The sequence below is a fragment of the Podarcis pityusensis genome (assembly GCF_964106645.2).
Source record: "Podarcis pityusensis genome assembly, chromosome: 9".
Classification (NCBI taxonomy): Eukaryota; Metazoa; Chordata; class Lepidosauria; order Squamata; family Lacertidae; genus Podarcis; species Podarcis pityusensis.
Window position 1 is genome coordinate 72,815,758 of NC_138034.1, and position 19,783 is coordinate 72,835,540.

At 46.4% G+C, this 19,783-nt stretch overlaps 1 protein-coding gene across 1 annotated transcript in view; it reads right to left on the reverse strand.

Annotated features, from left to right (window-relative positions):
* DNAAF9 (dynein axonemal assembly factor 9) overlaps positions 1–19,783 on the reverse strand; it is an 83,269-nt gene that overhangs the window by 38,178 nt on the left and 25,308 nt on the right. The window contains exons 5-15 of the mRNA XM_081020703.1: positions 19,657–19,753; positions 16,432–16,538; positions 15,024–15,101; positions 11,605–11,703; positions 10,263–10,318; positions 7,547–7,682; positions 6,354–6,435; positions 5,925–5,961; positions 4,290–4,377; positions 3,595–3,671; positions 1,066–1,110 (exon numbers count right to left, since the gene is read on the reverse strand). Coding sequence (XP_080876829.1) covers positions 1,066–1,110; positions 3,595–3,671; positions 4,290–4,377; positions 5,925–5,961; positions 6,354–6,435; positions 7,547–7,682; positions 10,263–10,318; positions 11,605–11,703; positions 15,024–15,101; positions 16,432–16,538; positions 19,657–19,753 — 902 coding nt within the window. The remainder of the gene's footprint in view (positions 1–1,065; positions 1,111–3,594; positions 3,672–4,289; positions 4,378–5,924; positions 5,962–6,353; positions 6,436–7,546; positions 7,683–10,262; positions 10,319–11,604; positions 11,704–15,023; positions 15,102–16,431; positions 16,539–19,656; positions 19,754–19,783) is intronic.

Genomic DNA, 19,783 nt, shown 5'->3' on the forward strand with positions numbered 1-19,783 from the left:
TTTAAAAAATACATTCAGAGAATGGAGTCATAGGATCACCTGAGCCAGCCTCTGTCCATGTCTAAGTACTGCTGCCCCTTGGGAGCGATTTCATGATTGCAGGAGCTTAAAAAAGAGCCACCGTTTGTAGACCTCTCTGGACATTACTAAGAAGCAGCAGCAGAAGGAATTGTATCTGCTGAGTGTGTTCCCACAGACGTCTGAGTAGCATCATATGCAGTCAGAACTGGCCCTAGAGCAGCAGTTCTCAACCTGTGGGTCCCCAGATATTGTTGGACTACAACTCCCATCATCCCTGAGCTCTGGCCTTGCTAGCTAGGGGTGATGGGAGTTGTAGTTCAACAACATCCGGGGACCCACAGGTTGAGAAAGGCTGCCCTAGAGACTCCAGCAGTAAATCATCAAGCACAGAGTTCAAAATCTTATCATGACCCAAGGAAGGCCCACCTGGCTCAATCCCTGCTCACCTTTTTGCTGTTTATGGAGCCCTTTGAGACAATTTAATATTCTGCTGCTCAACTCCCTATTAACAAACGTAATGTAAAGTGTTTTGAGGTTTGTTTGCTTTTACAATCAAGCAGTATATATATTTTATGAAATAAAAATAAATAAAAGAAGCTGTTTTTTGCCGTTTCCCCCTATACATTTTTACAAACATTTTAATGCTTAGGATGAAATGCTGCAGGTAAATACATATTTGCCCAGTTCAGACCATGATTAAGCCAAGGAATGTAGGGACATTTTGTTCGAGCGCAGAGATGCTTTGCTTCTCTCTTCATACATGCTGTAAATCAATTAAGAAAGCCTCCAATTAACCCGTTTCCTGCTTCACCAGCAAGGATATTTCTATGCAAGCTTCCAATTTTCCATTGTTTTATTTCTAGATGACTAAGTGGTTTGAAGAATACCCATGCTATTCATCTGGCAACCACAGGTATCACGGCACCAAGCGCTTTATTTGTTCTGCCTTTGCTTGGTTAGACTAAAGGCAAACTCTGTTCTCTATTAAGCAGTCGGTTCAAAAAGACAAGCAGCCTCCTGAAAGTGAAGCATAAAGGAACTGACCTTCCATGGTTGTTCACAGCTTGAATCTGAAAATTTATTCTGGTGCTGTAAAGGAGAAAAGCGGGGAAATCAAGAGAATATCAATTTTTTTTACAAAGGCTTATACTCAAACGAGTGACATTGGTGCAGCTTGAAGGGCAAACCACATTTTACACACTGCCAGGCTTGTGAAACTGCCTTCCTAAGGGCACTTCTCTGCTCCAGATTCCACCAAAACCCTTCCCCAAAAGTTCCAGCTACATATTTACTCCTGCAAAAAGGACACTTATAATTATAATAGGATTGTGTGGCATACTCTTCTTGTAAACACAGGCGTCTGTTGAATACAGCACCATATAAACTCAAAGAAGTTTAAATATTTTTAAAAGGCTACTTCTCATCTTATAAAACTCTTCGAAAGACTCCATCAATGGTGTCTCTGAAAAATTTTACACATCACTTGGGAAGACAGGCAAACTAATACCAGTGTATTGGAAGAAGCAAAGATTGTCAGCGTCAAAGCAATGATTCTTCAACATCAACTTTGCTAGACTGGATGCCTGATGATCGTCTTCCAAAGCAACTACTCTATTCTAAACTTAAGAATGGAAAGCGTAATGCTGCTGGTCAACAAAAGAGGTTTAAAGACTGTCTCAAGGCAAATCTTAAAAAATGCAGTATAAACACCAACAATTGGGAAACACTTTCCTGCGAGCGCTCCTATTGGAGAACAGCCTTTACCAAAGGTGTCATGGGCTTTGAAGACACTCAAACTAAGGACGCCAGGGAGAAACGTGCTAAGAGGAAGGCATGCTTGGCAAACCCTCACAGGGATCAACTCCCATGCGGAAACCTATGTCCCCACTGTGGAAGGACTTGTGGGTCCAGAATTGGCCTCCACAGTCACTTATGGACTCACTGTTAAAACTGTGTTCATGGAAGACAATCTTACTCGGCTACGAGTGATCGCCAAAGAAGAAGAATATGAATACATCCATAGCTTATGTATACCCAGATTTAAAAGTTACTCTGAGAACTATGAGAGATACTATGGCATCGCCTACACTTTGGAACTCCCCGCCTATTGATATCAGGCGGGTTACCTTCTCTGCACACTTTCCCATGCCTGCTGTAAAAACAGTTTCGTTAAGACAAGCCTACCCGAGGCTCAGAGTGTTGATATGTGCTTTAATCTATTTCTAGTTCATTGCTGACCTTCTTCAGAGTGCTTCCAATGGTCGTTCTTAACTGTTTTTACTGAGAATTTTATCGTTTTGTTCTGTTTGTAAAAAACACACACACCTCAAGGTGGTTTGCAAGCGTGTACAAATCAAGTGTGCCAACCTTATGAAATAAATAAACAAGGCTGATTTTTGTGAATGCAAATATTTCCCAAAGCTTATTTATTGTTGCTATTTAATAAGTTTATTTACCACCCTTCATCTGAGAATCACAGGGCAGTTTAGGAAAGAGACAGCGGAAGAAGATTGGAAGAAATTTAAAATTTACCTTAAGAACTATTATAAAATTGAGGAATGTTAAAATGTCGAGGTTTGAAGAAAGAAAAGGAGATTACAGTGACATAAGATTAAGTTGAAGAAAAGAATAAGAAAAAATATATTTGATAAAATTAATTAGAATTTGCTGAAATAAATTTTGGAAATTGGGATGTAGGAAGGGGAGGTTTGGGGGAGTCCGAGAAGAGAGGGACATGAAAAAAAGGTTATGAAATTTTACATGTTTGTATGTCTTTTTTTATTTGTTTGTATTGTTTAAAATTATTCTGTAAAACCAATAAAAATTCTTACAAAAAAAAAAAAAGAGAATCACAGGGCAGTTTGCTACATGCCCCCCCAACTCTTCGCCCACCCAAGGCCAGCAAAGAGCAGGATCACCAAAGCCACCTCTGAAGTTGTTTTTATTTTTATTTTTATTTTTATTTTTATTTATTAATTATTAATTATTAATTATTATTATTATTATTATTAATCACCCTATACCCGGGGGTATGGGACGCGGGTGGCGCTGTGGGTTAAACCACAGAGCCTAGGGCCTGCCGATCAGAAGGTCGGCGGTTCAAATCCCCGTGACGGGGTGAGCTCCCGTTGCTTGGTCCCTGCTCCTGCCCACCTAGCAGTTCGAAAGCTTGTCAAAGTGCAAGTAGATAAATAGGTAAAGCTCTAGCGGGAAGGTAAATGGCGTTTCTGTGCGCTGCTCTGGTTTGCCGGAAATGGCTTAGTCATGCCGGCCACATGACCTGGAAGCTGTATGCCTGCTCCCTCGGCCAGAGTCGTCCACGACTGGACCTAATGGTCAGGGGTCCCTTTACCTTTACCTATACCCGGGGGCATAGCTTGGAGGTGGAGCAGGCAGCGCCAGCTGTTGCCTCAGACAAGACACCCTCTCAGTCGCGCAGTCTGCAGCCTCCCCATGCCTTTCAACAAGCAGACCTAGGGGGAGCATCTGCCCTGGTGCCCCCAGACAATGAGAAACGCCTTTTGCTTTTTTCAAAAAAAATTAATTAATTAGTCTCAAGGAAATTCCACTTACCGCAATGGAGTTTTAAAGTAAGCCAGTTCAAAGGCATCAAGAATACTGAAGAACGTTTGCTCGGCTACTTCCTTTGCCTGCAAAAGACAAAGAGGGGAGGCAGAGAAAGCGACGTCAAACCATCTCTGACCAAGAAGTTGTGAGAAGCAGTGGGAAAGAGGAGCGTTCCTTGGGATCCAAGGCCCAGAGGACTTTCAAACAGGTCCACACTCCCACCTTACAATAAAATAAAACGGAGATGCCTGTTTTGGTATACTGCAGCACATGCATTAATAGCTAATAACCACAAATAATACAGATAATAAGGGGGAGGAGATATGAAAAAAGTCACACGATGCAGCTATTTGAGAGCAAGGAAAACAAAGGATAACGAGCCCCAATGATGCCGCTGGGCTTTAGGGGGACTTGAGAAGCAGGCCCTGCCATACTACTTTTGATTTCCCCTCATCCACTCTGTGGTGACTGGGGTCATGAGTGTCTTTTTTCTTTCACTCACCAGTAGTAAGAAAAAGGGTCTCATTCTCCCACCACTTCTTACCAGGTGGTGGGAAAGCAAGAATCCTGTCTGCAAAACTTATTCCAAGGTTGTTGAGGCGCTGCCTCCAGCATGCCCAACAATCTCTCTAAAAACCTCTGGAGGAAGTTAGAGGAAAGGGGGAAGGGTCGGTTTCTGGTATAGGAAGAAGCATCAGTACCTTGCTGGTATTGGATGTTCTTGAATAGGAGTCTATACCAGCCAGGACAGCCTCTACGGCGGCAGCATAGATTTGAGAGAGCAGCTTGCTAGAAAATAAAAATAAAAAAGGAAATGCAGTGCAAATTATGACACTCAATGGGTATTTCAAAATAAAAAAATCCTTCCAGTAGCACCTTTAAGACCAACTAAGTTAGTTCTTGGTATGAGCTTTCGTGTGCAAGCACACTTCTTCAGATACCTGATATTCTTCAGATATCTGAAGAAGTGTGCTTGCACACGAAAGCTCATACCAAGAACTAACTTAGTTGGTCTTAAAGGTGCTACTGGAAGGATTTTTTTATTTTGACTATGGCAGACCAACACGGCTACCTATCTGTAACTGGGTATTTCAACTGAGACACAGGCTCCTAACCTAACGCAAAGGTGAATACTTTAAATACAACAGGGACACATACGTAAGTTTCACGAAGGATTAAAATAACTGTTTACAGCAGTGATAAGAGTTTAGAATCATGAAGTAGCTGAACGGAGTCGCACTGAAAGCTAGAGGCACCAGAATGTTAGTTGTGGAACAAACCCACTGGCTAGGAAAGTGAAAAAAGCCATCAAGGCTTCGTTGATGCACCACGAGCAACAGAAATTGGTGCACGTTCTAACTGTACAGTGGTACCTCGCAAGACGAATGCCTCGGAAGACGAAAAACTCGCAAGACGAAAGAGTTTTCCGTTTTTTGAGGTGCTTCGTAAGACGAATTTCCCTATGGGCTTGCTTCGCAAGACGAAACGTCTTGCGAGTTTGTTTCCTTTTGAAGCGGGAACTGGGCTGGCAGGGAGCAAGCGAGGGAGCGACCTACCTTTTCCAGAGGGATCCTCTTCTGGAGAGGGCACAGAGGAGGCAGGTGGGCTGGGATCCAGCGGATCTGGCTGGGTCTCTGCGCCGCCGCCACCTCTGCCGCTCTCTCTCTCTCTCCCCCTCCCCACGTGGCTGCTCCATTTTGCCCTAACTGCGCGAAGGCAGGAGGAGGGGGACCAAGGAGGAGGAGGAGGAGGCATCCACTGCGCTTGGGCCACCGCGAAGGCGCCTTTGCAGGGGTGGGAAGAAGACAGGAGCAGCTGCCGAGACTGTGGGGAGCCCGGCGGCGTGGCGCAAGGTAACGGGGGGAGCAAGGGAGAGTCCGCGCCGGGCGCTTCGTGCGTCCGCCCTCGGTTCCTGGGCTCGAACTTCCTTTGGCACCTCGTGGAGAGAGAGGGAGAGGAGCGGGCTGGGGCTTTGATGTGGGACGCGGTTTGGCCGAGCGAAAACGCGGCAAGGCTTGGCGACAGAGGAAGGGGGGCTGTTTTCGTGGGGAGGTGGGAGGGGGTGTCTTTGCCTCTTCCCGGCAACAGATCCTCCAGGCTGGGGAAACTCCTCCTGCTGGGAAGCGACCCGCTTTGTGCTTTGCCCGCTATCCCATTATAATACAGTACCAGGGTGCATCCGTGCTTCGCAAGACGAAAAAATCCGCAAGACGAAGAAACTCGCAGAACGGATTAATTTCGTCTTGCGAGGCACCACTGTATTAAACTGATGAGCCAATAACGTACGAAACAGGCAAGAGAGCAGCATAAATGGAAAAAACTAAAAACCAACTTACACTTGTTCGGCTTTCTTTTCCATCTCATTGTCATTGCCTGTTATGAGCCAAAGGGAAGTGTCATTTTTGATTTCTTAGATTTATGCGCTGCTTTTCATTCACATGAATTGCAAACAATAAATAACGATAATGCAATAGGACATCAAAAACGGAACATAAATCATATAGAATACTTAACACATCCAGAGCACACCAAATAGAGGAAGGATGACTCTTGGAATACCTACGTCCTTGAATTTTATCTGTTCTCTTCCATTCCTGTTTCAACCCATTTCTTCTTATTTTAATTTGGAAATGTATGTGTGCGTTTGTATGGACTGCAACCCACCCCAAGTCCCAGGAATTACAAAGGCTAGCAGGGTGTGTTTGTACAGACAAGGACAGACATGCTGAGGCACGAACAGAAAAAGCAGCCGAAACTGAACTTACCAAGGTAAGGCGTGTGAGTGGCTCCAAAGAAGTAGGTCCTGGAGCAAGCCAGAGGTCCCTTTGGAGAGACACACTGCACAACCTGGTCGCCAGCAAACACAAAACGCACAGGTGGGTGACAAGAAATAAGGGTACTGCATACTCTAGCCTTCCCTAACCTGACGCAGTTTGGCATCTGAAGCAAAACTCCCACCAGCCCCAGACAGCTTGAACGATCAGAGTTGGAGCCCGACAACTTCTGCAGGGCATCAGGAAAGGAAAGGGGGTTATATGCTCTGTGCCCCAAGAATGCTATGAACAGTGATTGAACTGTAAGTAACTGCTCCCTAAAGGGTGAGGATCCAAGCTCCAATGTGAGGCCCGTGGTTGCCATTTAGGGCCTGTTGCCACTTCAAAAGCATCTCAGGGACACACCAACCCCTCTTGCGATACTGTTCATGTCTTCAAAGGTCTCAAGGTGGTCATACTGCTTCATCACCGCACACCCCAAAACTTCCTGCTGCAATTCTGTTAACTTATCATACCGCAAATGTTCCACTTTTGTCATGCTCCAGTGCCAGAGCTGCCCTCCCGTTGGCAACGATGCCGTGAAACTGGAGAAGCATCACAGAACAATGAATGACACGGGAGGATGTGTGGTCAGCCCTGTATAAACCCTCCACTGATTCACTGTTGTGCCAATGGTAAGGTAACGGGACCCCTGACCATTAGGTCCAGTCGTGGCCGACTCTGGGGTTGTGGCGCTCATCTCGCTTTATTGGCTGAGGGAGCTGGCGTACAGCTTCCGGGTCATGTGGCCAGCATGACTAAGCCGCTTCTGGTGAACCAGAGCAGTGCACAGAAACGCTGTTTACCTTCCTGCAGGAGTGGTACCTATTTATCTGCTTGAACTGGCGTGCTTTCAAACTTCTAGGTTGGCAGGAGCAGGGACCGGGCAACAGGAGCTCACCCCATCATGGGGATTCGAACTGCCGACCTTCTGATTGGCAAGCCCTAGATTCAGTGGTTTAAATCGCGATGCCACCCGCGTCCCTTGTGCCAATGGTAAATTGCAGAATATATCTGCATGTAAAGAAAGAACCCACCAGACTGGAAGACCCCGTAGCTCTTGGGTTGGAGAACTGTTGTCAGATAGCATTATTGCAGGCATATTTTAACAGGTGCCCATCAAAACCTCACCAGGTGACGCTTACCATGTGCTTGGCAGTGCTTCCGCCAAGGCCCGTGTTGCGAAGCAGGTGCCCCTCAGATGGGAAATTGAAGTTGCCCGAGTTCAGGTTCTCTTTTGAGGAATGGGTGCCAAACAGGACAAATGGCTGCCTGCTGGGACTAATCACACACACACAAAAACAGCCATCACCACCAACTCACGCTTGGAAAATGATGAAATGCTTTACTTGAACCATTTACTCCAGTTTCAGGAATCAGCTTTTCCTGGTGCAGAGTTTACCATTTTTATTTTTATTACGTGCAAAGTACACACAGCTCAAACAAGGGAGAGCGTGTAGCTTGTGGTAGAGCATTTCCTTTGCATGAAAGAAGCTGCCAGATTCAAACCCGGGGATCTCCAGTTAAAAGATTCAGGTAGCAAATGATATGGAAAACCTCAGCTTTTTCATATCACCTGCTATTTGGGGAAGGGCCATAGGATATCTGCCTTGCACTGGGTTTCTCCAGGCAGGGTTGGGAAAGACCCCTTGTCTGAAATTCTGGGGAATGGCTAACAGTTGGAGCAGATGATCCTGAGCCGGATGGGCCAATGATTTGACTTTTCCTGCACTGCAGGGGGTTGGACTAGATGACCCCTGGGGTCCCAACTCTACAATTCTATGATTCTTATGACTGGGGGAAAGGCAGCTTCTTGTGTTCCTTAAGAACTTAGAGAGCTGCTGGAAGTAAGGTACAGTGGTACCCCGCAAGACGAACACCTCGCAAGACGGAAAACCCGCTAGACGAAAGGGTTTTCCGTTTTGGAGGCGCTTCGCAAAACGAATTTCCCTATGGGCTTGCTTCGCAAGACGACAGCCCATAGGGAAATCTCAGGGACAGCGGGGAAGCGCAGCGCGTCTTCCCCACTGTCCTCGGACCTCCTCCGAAGCCTGGCGGCGGGGCGGGGACACCTCCTCCCGCCGCCGCCGGGCTTCGGAAGGCTCCTCCGAAGCCGGGCGGCGGGGCGGGAACACCTCCCGCCGCCGCCGGGCTTCGGAAGGCTCCTCCGAAGCCGGGCGGCGGGGCGGGAACACCTCCCGCCGCCGCCCGGCTTCGGAACGGTGCTCCGAAGCCGGGCGGGGGGGAGGGAACACCTCCCGCCGCCGCCCGGCTTCGGAACGGTGCTCCGAAGCCGGGCGGGGGGGAGGGAACACCTCCCGCCGCCGCCCGGCTTCGGAACGGTGCTCCGAAGCCGGGCGGGGGGGAGGGAACACCTCCTCCCGCCGCCCGGCTTCGGAACGGTGCTCCGAAGCCGGGCGGGGGGAGGGAACACCTCCTCCCGCCGCCCGGCTTCGGAACGGTGCTCCGAAGCCGGGCGGGGGGGAGGGAACACCTCCTCCCGCCGCCCGGTTTCGGAACGGTGCTCCGAAGCCGGGCGGGGGGGAGGGAACACCTCCTCCCGCCGCCCGGCTTCGGAACGGTGCTCCGAAGCCGGGCGGGGGGAGGGAACACCTTCTGAAGGCGGGCGGGGGGCGAAAGTCTTTGCTCCCCCCTGCCTGCCTGTCCCGGAGGGCTTTTGAAGGCAGGGCGGGAGCAAAGACTTTCGCCCCCCCGCCCGCCTTCAGAAGAGGTCCAGGACCTCTTCTGAAGGCTGGCGGGGGGCAAAAGTCTTTGTCCCCCCTGCCTGCCTTCCCAGGGGCTTTTAAATCGCCCCGGACAGCGGAGAAGTCCTCCGCTGTCCCGGGGCGATTTTAAAATGCCGCCCGCCAGCATTTTAAGATCGCCCGGACAGCGGAGAAGTCCTCCGCTGTCCCGGGGTTTTTTAAAATGCTGGGGGTGGGAAGAAAAGCCCTTGTCCCCCCCCCCCCCCAGCCTTCAGAAGAGGTCCGGGGACAGACTGTCCCCGGACCTGGTCTGAAGGCGGTTTCCCTAGGAACGCATTAATTGATTTTCAATGCATTCCTATGGGAAACCGTGCATCGCAAGACGAAAAACTCGCAAGACGAAGAGACTTGCGGAACGAATTAATTTCGTCTTGCGAGGCACCACTGTATGCATACCTAAGTTCCTATAGTAGAGGCTTATTTGCAGAAGCAATTGACTAGGTATGTTGGTTGTATCAGCAGTTATACTCTGGAATGTTTGCCAGCTAGAAAGATAAGCCACATAAATAAATACTCCCCAACAAGCTAATGGTTACTCTGGCTTTGGCTATTGTCGAAACTAAGATGACTGTCAACAGCTTAATGGGGAAAAAACATAATCACAGTTATAAGGTAAAGGTAAAGGTACCCCTGCCCGTCCGGGCCAGTTGTGACCGACTCTAGGGTTGCGTGCTCATCTCGCTCAAGAGGCCAGGAGCCGGCGCCGTCCGAAGACACTTCCGGGTCACGTGGCCAGCGTGACGAAGCTGCAGCTGGCGAGCCAGCACCAGCGCCGCACACGGAAACGCCATTTACCTTCCCACTATAAAGCGGTACCTATTTATCTAGTTGCACTTAGGGGTGCTTTCGAACTGCTAGGTGGGCAGGAGCTGGGACCGAACGACGGGAGCTCACCCCGCCGCGGGGATTCAAACCGCCGACCTTACGATCAGCAAGTCCTAGGCACTGAGGTTTTACTCACAGCGCCACCCGTGTCCCAAAATCACAGTTATAGCAGAGTGCTTTTGGTTTTAGAGATGCAAACACTCTTTTACATGCTGTGCTTTTATGAAATGCACTTTACTGCATTTGCTCAAGAACCTGTCACTTAGAGTACCTGTTGTCCGTGATATGGCTGGAAATCATCCCATGGCTGAAGTAACTTCGGAATGGCTATGGAAGAAAATATATTGAATATTAGAAATAATTGACACATCCAAGCAACAACAGAAATGTGTAGCGGTGCATTACAAACTATTTCAGACTGTGCATAGGGCATATAATTTCTTGAAATTTATTTCTCCCCTTTCTTATTCAATGAACGCTCATGGCATTTACACCACCCAAAATATAATGACAATCTCATGCACATAATTAGTGGCAGAAACATTATGGTGATTGCTGGAGTAAAATTTAAGTAATTTACTGCCTGGTTCATAACTCGTCAGCCAACTGATTAATGTACAAGGGTTTTACACCTCTCTATACCTAAAAATGTACTTTCTTTTGGAACCTGGATGAAAGTTTGCTCATTGTGAGAATAAATTTATAGTCTCTCAATCAACTGCTGTGCTACTTTAGCCATGACCTTATGTACACCAGCTTGTTAATTCCCCCCCCCCCCCCAAGACAAGAATTACTGTGTTCACAAGGCACCAGTGACGCCTTGGATGCATAAGAGCGTGGGTAGGCAACCTGAGGCCCGGGGGTCAGATGCGGCCCAATCGCCTTCTAAATCCAGCCTGCAGACAGTCCAGGAATCAGCTTGTTTTTACACGAGTAGAATGTGTCCTTTTATTTAAAATGCATCTCTGGGTTATTTGTGGGGCCTGCCTGGTGTTTCTACATGAGTAGAATGTGTGTTTTTATCTAAAATGCATCTCTGGATTATTTGTGGGGCATAGGAATTCATTCCTCCCCCCCCCCCAAATATAGTCCGGCCCCCCACAAGATCTGAGAGACAGTGGACTAGCCCCCTGCTGAAAGTTTGCTAACCCTTGCATAAGAGAGGCATATTGTTCTTGCCCATGTTATTTTAGCAAATGTGATTTTTTAAACAACGCCCCCCCCCCATTTCTTCACATAGTTTGGATTTTAGTGTATGTTTTTTTCAAATTAGAGATCAAAAACTTTAGCTGCAATCAATGGAACTTGTAAGATTTAGAGGCAGGCCAACATAATAACTCCCATAAATGATTCCCTTCCCAGTGATGCACGATAGCTAAATCCCTTCCCTACCAAGACTTGTTAAATACTATGTGTGCAGTATAATTCAGGGGTGGACAGAAGGTTAGACCTATGGTCCACTGGTAGATCTCTGGGTGACTTGCTGTAATTCAGCAAGGATTTCTTTGTCTCAATTGTTGAAGAGTCGCAATGGCAAAAAGGCACCCCTCCTCCTCCCCAAAAATGGGTTTCCAAAAAAGAGAGTTTCCCCTTTTGCGTAACGAGATACATACCTCTCCTGCCTGTGACTCTGACAGCTCCAGGATGGAAGGGATTTCGGTGTCAAAATTGGCAAAGAAATTGGTCCACTGATGTTCAAAAGTCATCAAATCCTGAGGAGAGAAACACATCAGCCGTTAAAGGAGATTACTTTGCATCTGTGACCGAGTCTGCGGCATACAAAAATCCAATTAAACAGAGCAGGGGGTAGTGTTTCTATACAAATAATTTAGAAACTTTCACCAATTACCAAAGTAATACCCCTCCCCACCTTCTCACTATATAGAAGGATCTGGCAACTTCTGTTTCAGTGTATCTGAAGAAGTGTGCTTGCACACGAAAGCTCATACCAAGAACTAACTTAGTTGGTCTTAAAGGTGCTACTGGAAGGATTTTTTTTATTTTGACTATGGCAGACCAACACGGCTACCTATCTGCCTATGTATTCTAACTGCTGTATGGAAAAGCACATGAATATGACCTTTGAAGAATTTGTAAGTAAACCTTTTATAACTTACCAAACGTATAGCTACTTTCTACAGTAAGGGAAGAGGGGAACTTTGGAAGGAACTGAAATGGTGATATTTTAAAGGTCTAACAGCCTATATTTCCACACTGCATGTTTTGTAATTTTAAATCTTGACTAGGGTTCTGTTAGTAAAGAGTACTTGCCCCAAACCTGGATCTTAGGCATCCTTATATTATACCTAGTATTTTCTCTTTAAGAGAAAACCAACATTCCTCACCTTCAAACTATACAGTTCTAGGATTCTATTATGTCATGTATGATCTAACTGAGATTCCTGCATTGCAGGGGGCTGGACTAGATGACCCTCAGGGTCCCTTACAACTCTATGATTCCCCTAAACCACCACATAGGAAAACAAAACAAAACAAAAAAGATAGCAAGTCAGATTAGGTTTAAAGGACCTCCTGAAAGAGGCTCTCACCTTCCTATTAAATAAAATAAAATAAAATATATGAACAGATGGAACCTCAGAGGAAGAGCACTGTTCAGCAAGAACATGAAGGTTTTACAAAAATGAAAAGGCAGGGCAGGCTACAGGGTTGGGAAGGCCAATAACTGTAGCTTTTGTTTTTTAAAGAATTCAAGTACATTTGAGTTTGTGCAAAATCGTTATGGGCCTCAGCGTGAGAACTGTGTATCTTATGACTAACACACCTGTGACTTTTACAGAGTGACATTTTGGATGGCATTGGTATGTGTGCGCCTATAAAGATGCCCACACAGCTCTGTGCAAAGAGTACTTTTGTTCTTTAAAGAGGAGGAGGCAACTCAATCAATGGCCACTGTGTGTCAGCCAAGGTCCATTTTTAACCCAGTGTTGAAGCAACTTCATTGGACTGGTCATGTTGTGCAGATGCCTGACGAACGTCTTCCAAAGCAACTACTCTATTCCGAACTTAAAAATGGAAAGCGTAATGCTGGTGGTCAACGAAAGAGGTTTAAAGACTGTCTCAAGGCAAATCTAAAAAAATGTAGTATAAACACCGACAACTGGGAAACACTGGCCTGCGAGCGCTCCAGTTGGAGAACAGCCTTTACCAAAGGTGTCATGGGCTTTGAAGACACTCGAACTCAGAACACGAGGGAGAAACGCGCCAGGAGGAAGGCACGCTTGGCAAATCCACACCGTGATCAACTCCTGCCCGGAAACCAATGTCCCCATTGTGGAAGGACGTGTGGATCCAGAATTGGCCTACACAGTCACTTACAGACTCATGAGTGATCGCCAAAGAAGAAGAAGAAGATTTTTAACCCTCTTTAAGAACAGCCACTCTTTCACAAGTAAAACTGCCCAGACTGTTAAGACACCAGAATGAGAAGGCCTCTGGGTTTGCAGTAGTCATTTTAAGAAAAGCGCAAGGATCATTGCATGTGTGGAACTGAAGGAGAAAAAACAGCAATGCAGCTCCAATACGCACCCTGAATGCTCTGAGCTTATGCAAAGGTCATTGTGGCAAGTGGGAGAGAGGTAGAAAGGCTTAGTCACACAATCAGCCTTTTAAAGCAAGAAGACAGATTACTGGTGACGTCTCCCTCTGTGGTTTTGCACAGGATCTCATTCATTCCATAAAGTTCTGCGCACAAGGCATTCCTGGTGGCTTCTGCCCATGCTGTCTGGGAGTAATGAGGCCAAAGCCACAGAGCACATACACAATGAGCCAATTCAGATATCGCAATAAAACGTGATTGATCCTAACGGGAATGAGATAACGGGAGGCCTTAGGCTCAATTGCTCCTCCTCTCCCGACTCTTCCTCCCATGCAGTCATGAGGTGATGAGAAGCTTTCCCCCTCTGTATCTGAACATGACAAACTCGTTTGAAACAAGCCAATTTAAAACCATGTATTACTAAGATGGCGTGTTTCAACAAACAACAGTGTAGGAAACTGAGATATGAAAGCGAGGAGCTAAATGGTACCTTAAACCGAGGTTATGGGCACAACAACGGAATGTACAGGCACGCTTTTTGAATAACAAGAATTCAAAGCTGAAAATGAATGAACAGCAGCTAAAATATTATGTTCGTTTTCCCACATGGTCTAGTCCTTCCCCTGCCTACCCCGCTAATATTCTTAAGAGGGTCTCTTCTCCAGTCTTCAGAGAGTAGCTGGAAGTGGGGAAGCAGAAAAAGGTCCTCCTTTCCTTCAACTCTGCAGTTTTAATCTGAAATCTTAGGCAGAGTACTGCGCTCAGAGCTTAGAAACTGCTCGCGCTAATGAAATTCCATGTTGCAAAATGTGCCTAGAACAATGGGAGTTTTGAACACTGGTTCAGAAATAACCCCAAACCGAGGCTAATAAATGATGTGAAGAAACAGAACGGGAGAAGCACAAAGCTCCAAACTCACTGCAATCATTGGGGGGGGGGGGGGGAGAGAACTATGGTTTTTCATGACATTTGAACTGACCCAACGCCATTTTATGGGATGCAGAAATGACTCAGCATTTCTCAGAACCATGGACGTTTGGCATCTTGCCAAGATCATCCGCAAGCGGGGACACAGTTTCTCAAGAGACAGATTGCCTACTACCGCCGATCTTCCCCAGCCATGTGTGTAACAGGTGAGCGTCAGGTATGATGCAGTGTGTAGTCTTGAGTTCACACTGATACCCAAGAGGCGTTGCTAGCACTTTGTGGAACTCTGTAGGGTGGGGTCAGTTCCCACAGCATGTCCCAGGGCACCCCAGGCTTCTCTGAAGGTCCACACAAAAGCCATTTCCTGTAGAAAGTCATTTTAGTTCTAAACATGTTAAAAGGGAAACCAAATAAACCACAGCATGATGAACCATCAGAATACCAGCACCCCTCTCTCCATGCAATCATACATCTAAATACATGGGCTTATTCTCTGTCAAATTTGCCTTGGGGGTGGCAGTGAAGGGGAAGAAAAGTCTGGCACATTACCTCGTAAAGTAAACTCTCCAGAGAAACAGGATCAATCTTGCTGTAGGTTTTCCACAGGTCCACGCTGACATCCATCAGCTGCAAAGAGAAAGAGTTCTGAAAGGGGCTTGCACATTCCGTGCTTTTAATAATAATAATAATAATAATAATAATAATAATTTATTATTTATACCCCACCCATCTGGCTGAGTTTCCCCAGCCACTCTAGGCAGCTCCCAATCGAGTGTTAAAAACAATACTGCATTAAATATTTAAAACTTCCCTAAACAGGGCTGCCTTCAGATGTCTTTTAAAGATAGGATAGCTGCTTATTTCCTTCACATCTGAAGGGAGGGTGTTCCACAGGGTGGGCGCCACTACCGAGAAGGCCCTCTGCCTGGTTCCCTGTAACCTCACTTCTCGCAGTGAGGGAACCGCCAGAAGGCCCTCGGCGCTGGACCTCAGTGTCCGGGCTGAACGATGGGGGTGGAGACGCTCCTTCAGGTATACAGGACCGAGGCCTTCTATTCTCAAACACTGCCTTCCTCAACAGCTGGGTTGGGAACGGGGAATTATAGTTCCAAACATCTGGAGGGCGCCGGGTTGGGGAAGGCAGCTCAAGCGTTACAGTTCTCCCCAAGGCCAAGCAGGCAGCAATGCTAGGCTGATTGAAAGGGGCAGTAAGAACACAGAGGAGTCACCAAAATGCTTAAGGAGAAGGCAATTGGTTTCCTTTCCGTTTGGAAAGAAGTTGCCCTGTACAACACTATCCCCATTCACAGAGACTCCATTCAGCTGGGAATGTTCACAATATGCCATTATGGCTGGTGAATAGTGCCATGAACGTGAAGCGCCGTTGTGCCATTCAGCACCCGGCAGTTTCTGTAAAATAACTATTACACGGATATGTTCCCTTTGGGGCCACGGCAGACAACACCCCCGACAGCTCACAACAGAGATGAAAGCGTAACTCTGCAATCTGAAAGAGTAATAATAAAAGCTAATTTCTTTTACTAGGGTTTTTCTCAGTTGCTTGGTTTGGTAAAAGGAAAGCATAACACAGGGGTTTCCAAAATAGATGTTGAAAAAATTGTTCAGTGGACATTCCTGAGAACGGTGGCACACTCAAGACATAGCAACACAAGATTCCTATCCTGTGCACTTCTCTTTGGTTTACACAAAGCAAAATAATATATACATTAAAACAGGAACAGGAAGATGCTGTGGAAGTGTGGAGCCTGAAACTAGGGACTCCATAATAAAATGAAGAGGTCTGGTGCTCTGGAATACAATGTTGATGAAATAACTCTTCCCCGGTCACAGTCTTTCCAGCGCCTCCAATGAACCACAGCAGGGAGAAAAGTCCTGGTTTAGGGGGACTCGTGATGGGCTTGTTGTTCAGCTAGGAAACCTCCCTCCAGCCTCTTACCTCATATTTCATTGTGAAGAAGCCATCGCCGCCGATTCCTTCCAGGGCAAAGGCCTGCACGATCGGCCACTTTTCAACAATGAACATGTCAAATATCTGCAGATGTCCTGAAGAAACAAAGCAATTTTATTTGGGTGGGTGTGCAATTCCTCAGCTTTTGTTAAGCAACTGCGGCACTGTCCATGTATATTAATGCAATGGTTCTGCTTATCTAGAGAGGGTTCCCTTGCTGGTGCGGTTCTGTTGGTTATTATATAAAGATTTTAGGCTGCCTTATGCTCTAATGGAATCAACTTGATCCCCTCCCCCTCTTTCTTTTTTCCTTTCTTCTGTGATGGAACTCCTATTTGGGGACTTCCCTGGCTTTTTTCTGGCCCACGTAGGACCAGTCTGGATAGTTGGCCTTGGTGAAGATTTGACATTTTCATCCCCAAAAAGTTTTTGATTTGAGTTTCTACTGAAATGAGGCTGCATTTTAATGTTGTATTTTCATCTTGTTTTTAAGTTGTATTTTAATCAATTGTTTTTATACCTGGTGTTAGCTGCCCTGAGCCCGGTCTTGGCTGGGGAGGGCGGGGTATAAATAAAATTTATTATTATATTATCAATATAAACGAAGACGTACTCCTAGAATCACAGAGCTGCCCCCGTTAACAGCCAGACCCACTGACCCACTGCACCACAGGGTTCCCATGCAACCGTGTTAAGAACTTTAGAGATGAAAATAAATCAATAAATGCAGCCTTTCAACAGGGTGAAACATTTGTACATGGGGAAAACCCTAACGTTTTCCATTTTGCTGAATCAATATATTCAGAAGATCATGGGATTAGGATGTGAGTGTGTGCGGGAGCATGAAGCTGACACACAGGATGCCTCTTGGCCAAAAAGAGGATGTGGAAGTAAATGCAATAATGCACTAGGCCATGTTCTCCTTAAAGGGGGAAAATATAATTCCCCACCCTTGGAGAAGCGCCCTAGATCTCTGGCAGAGCAGCTGCTTTGCATGCAGAAGATCTCAATTCCAATTCCTGGTATCTCTATGAAAGTTTGCAAAGGACCGTCAGCCAAGACTATGAAGAGCTGCTGCTGGTCAGTGAAAACCTCTGGCCGGGAACCTCTGGCCTAGTGGGACAAAAGCAATCACACACCCCATGGCCTTTCTGCCCAGCCCTTGGTCAACATCCTTCTCTCCCACACCCTCCTCAAATGCCCGCCTGGGATGCAGCCTTCAACTGTGATCAAGCATCCAACTTGCTTGGGTGGAGGATGAAGAGAGGGTGATGTTTGTGTATGGAACCCGCTGTTGTGTGTGGTCAAAATGGTGCCAATTGTAGAAGAGGAAGAGTCACGTCCATTGCAGGCAGTACTCTGGCCTGCTCATCACTCAAATATGGCTCCCAAAAGGTTGGCCAAGCACCCCACCCCTGGTGTAGACAATACCTTGCTATATTGACCACTATACTCTGACCCAGTAGAAAGCAGCTTCCTACGAGATTAGAAAAATGTGGCAGGGAAAAAAAGATTTGGGCTTATTTATTCATTTTTGCTTACGTGCATACAGTGGTGCCCCGCAAGATGAATGCCTCGCAAGACGAAAAACCCGCTAGACGAAAGGGTTTTCCGTTTTTCGATGCGCTTCGCAAGACGAATTTCCCTATGGGCTTGCTTCGCAAGACGAAAACGTCTTGCGAGCCTTGCGATTTTTTTTCGCTTTCCCCCCCTTTTTCTAAGCCGCTAAGCCGCTAATAGCCTTTTAGCCGCTAAGCCGCTAAGCCTTTAATAGCCGCTAAACCGCTAATAGCGCTAATCCGCTAATAGGGTTGCTTCGCAAGACGAAAAAACCGCTAGACGAAAAGACTCGTGGAACGGATTATTTTCGTCTTGCGAGGCACCACTGTATTTCATTTCCAATAAAGAACGCTTTTAAATCTAGAATGCTGCAGCAATTGTTTATTGTGGACTACCTTTCTGGTTTCTTTGCTGCTGACGCATGACTCCATGTTTCTTCCTTATGGCTGCCATATTGAAAATCACTTGGAAGTCTTCCCAGTTAAACACAGATCCTCTCCTACATTGTGACACATCTGCACAGAACGCAGCTGCATTGCATTGTCAGGTCCTCAGCAAGGAGGCATTGCTAAGTTTGTGCATGTTCTGGACTGAGATGCCTTTGCCAGTTGAGACCAGCTCAGTTCCAGTCAGAGGCCAGCAGCCAAGTTTCCATTCCCCTTCTATTTAACCTGGAAAAGCAGGCATCATTTGCCTCCTGGGTTTCATCCCCATCTGAAAGACCACTGCGTGCCAATGTAACTTCAGTAATTTAAGTCTGCAGTCGAAGGCCAATTCAACAAGAAGATGCTTAATTCTGAAGTTGATGATTCCTAATAGTTAATTCTGAAGTTGATGATTCCTTTTTTCCTGTAACTTTTTTTTTAACTGCACATTTCCTGTGAACTTCACAGGTATTTCTCAAAGTCCAATGCAGGACAAAGAGGAGACAACTGGTATGGCATACGAGTCATCGAGAGAGAAAATGACTGTACAAATCCCTACTGAAAAGAAAAACGAGCAACATCCAGCACAACCACTGTATTCCAGGCATTTGCTCAAATGCTCCCTGCACCATTACAAAAAGCAGCTGTCTTCCCTCAAGGGTGCCAAAAAGCCTTTCGTTGAGACCAGTGGAATGCCTCGCTTTGAAAAACAGGAGCGAGGAATTGGAGCAGGCTCAGTGGCTCAGCCCCATAGCTAGGATGGTCACCAGGGGAAGCCCGTTGCCGGGGAAACCCACAGTTGATGCAACTATAAAGACACTCCTCTCTGTTCATAGTTCTTTCTTTAATGGAACTACAAGCAAGACGCTTGTTGCAGCTTTCTTGCATCAGCATGTTTGCTGGTTATTTCCAGCAAAACAAAATCAAGACTGTGCTGTGGCTTTATATCCCAGCTTCACATAATTAACAGGAAGGTTTGTTTCCTGTTCTAAAAAGGGTGCCTATTCTTTCCCTACATAAAGGAGGAGTTACATGGAAGAACTCCTCATGTGGCACAGACAGAGAGCTTTGTTTGTTGAACCACACATACCATGTTTAATATAAATAATGGACCCCAGTGACTCATTTTTCCCTGTCCCTGACTTAAAAGTATTATAGGAGCACAGAACTGTGGAGTTGGCACGTCGTGTACTGCTGCTCAAGGTGCGCATGGCTTTTTCAAACCTACCTTGTGAGCTGAAGGGAATCCCGATTCGACTGCAGTCACGAACCATGTCTACAAAGCTGGAAATTTTGAATTCCTCCGCAGCCTCTTCGTCTTCATACTAAAAGAAACAGACAGGGAGAGAGAAAAC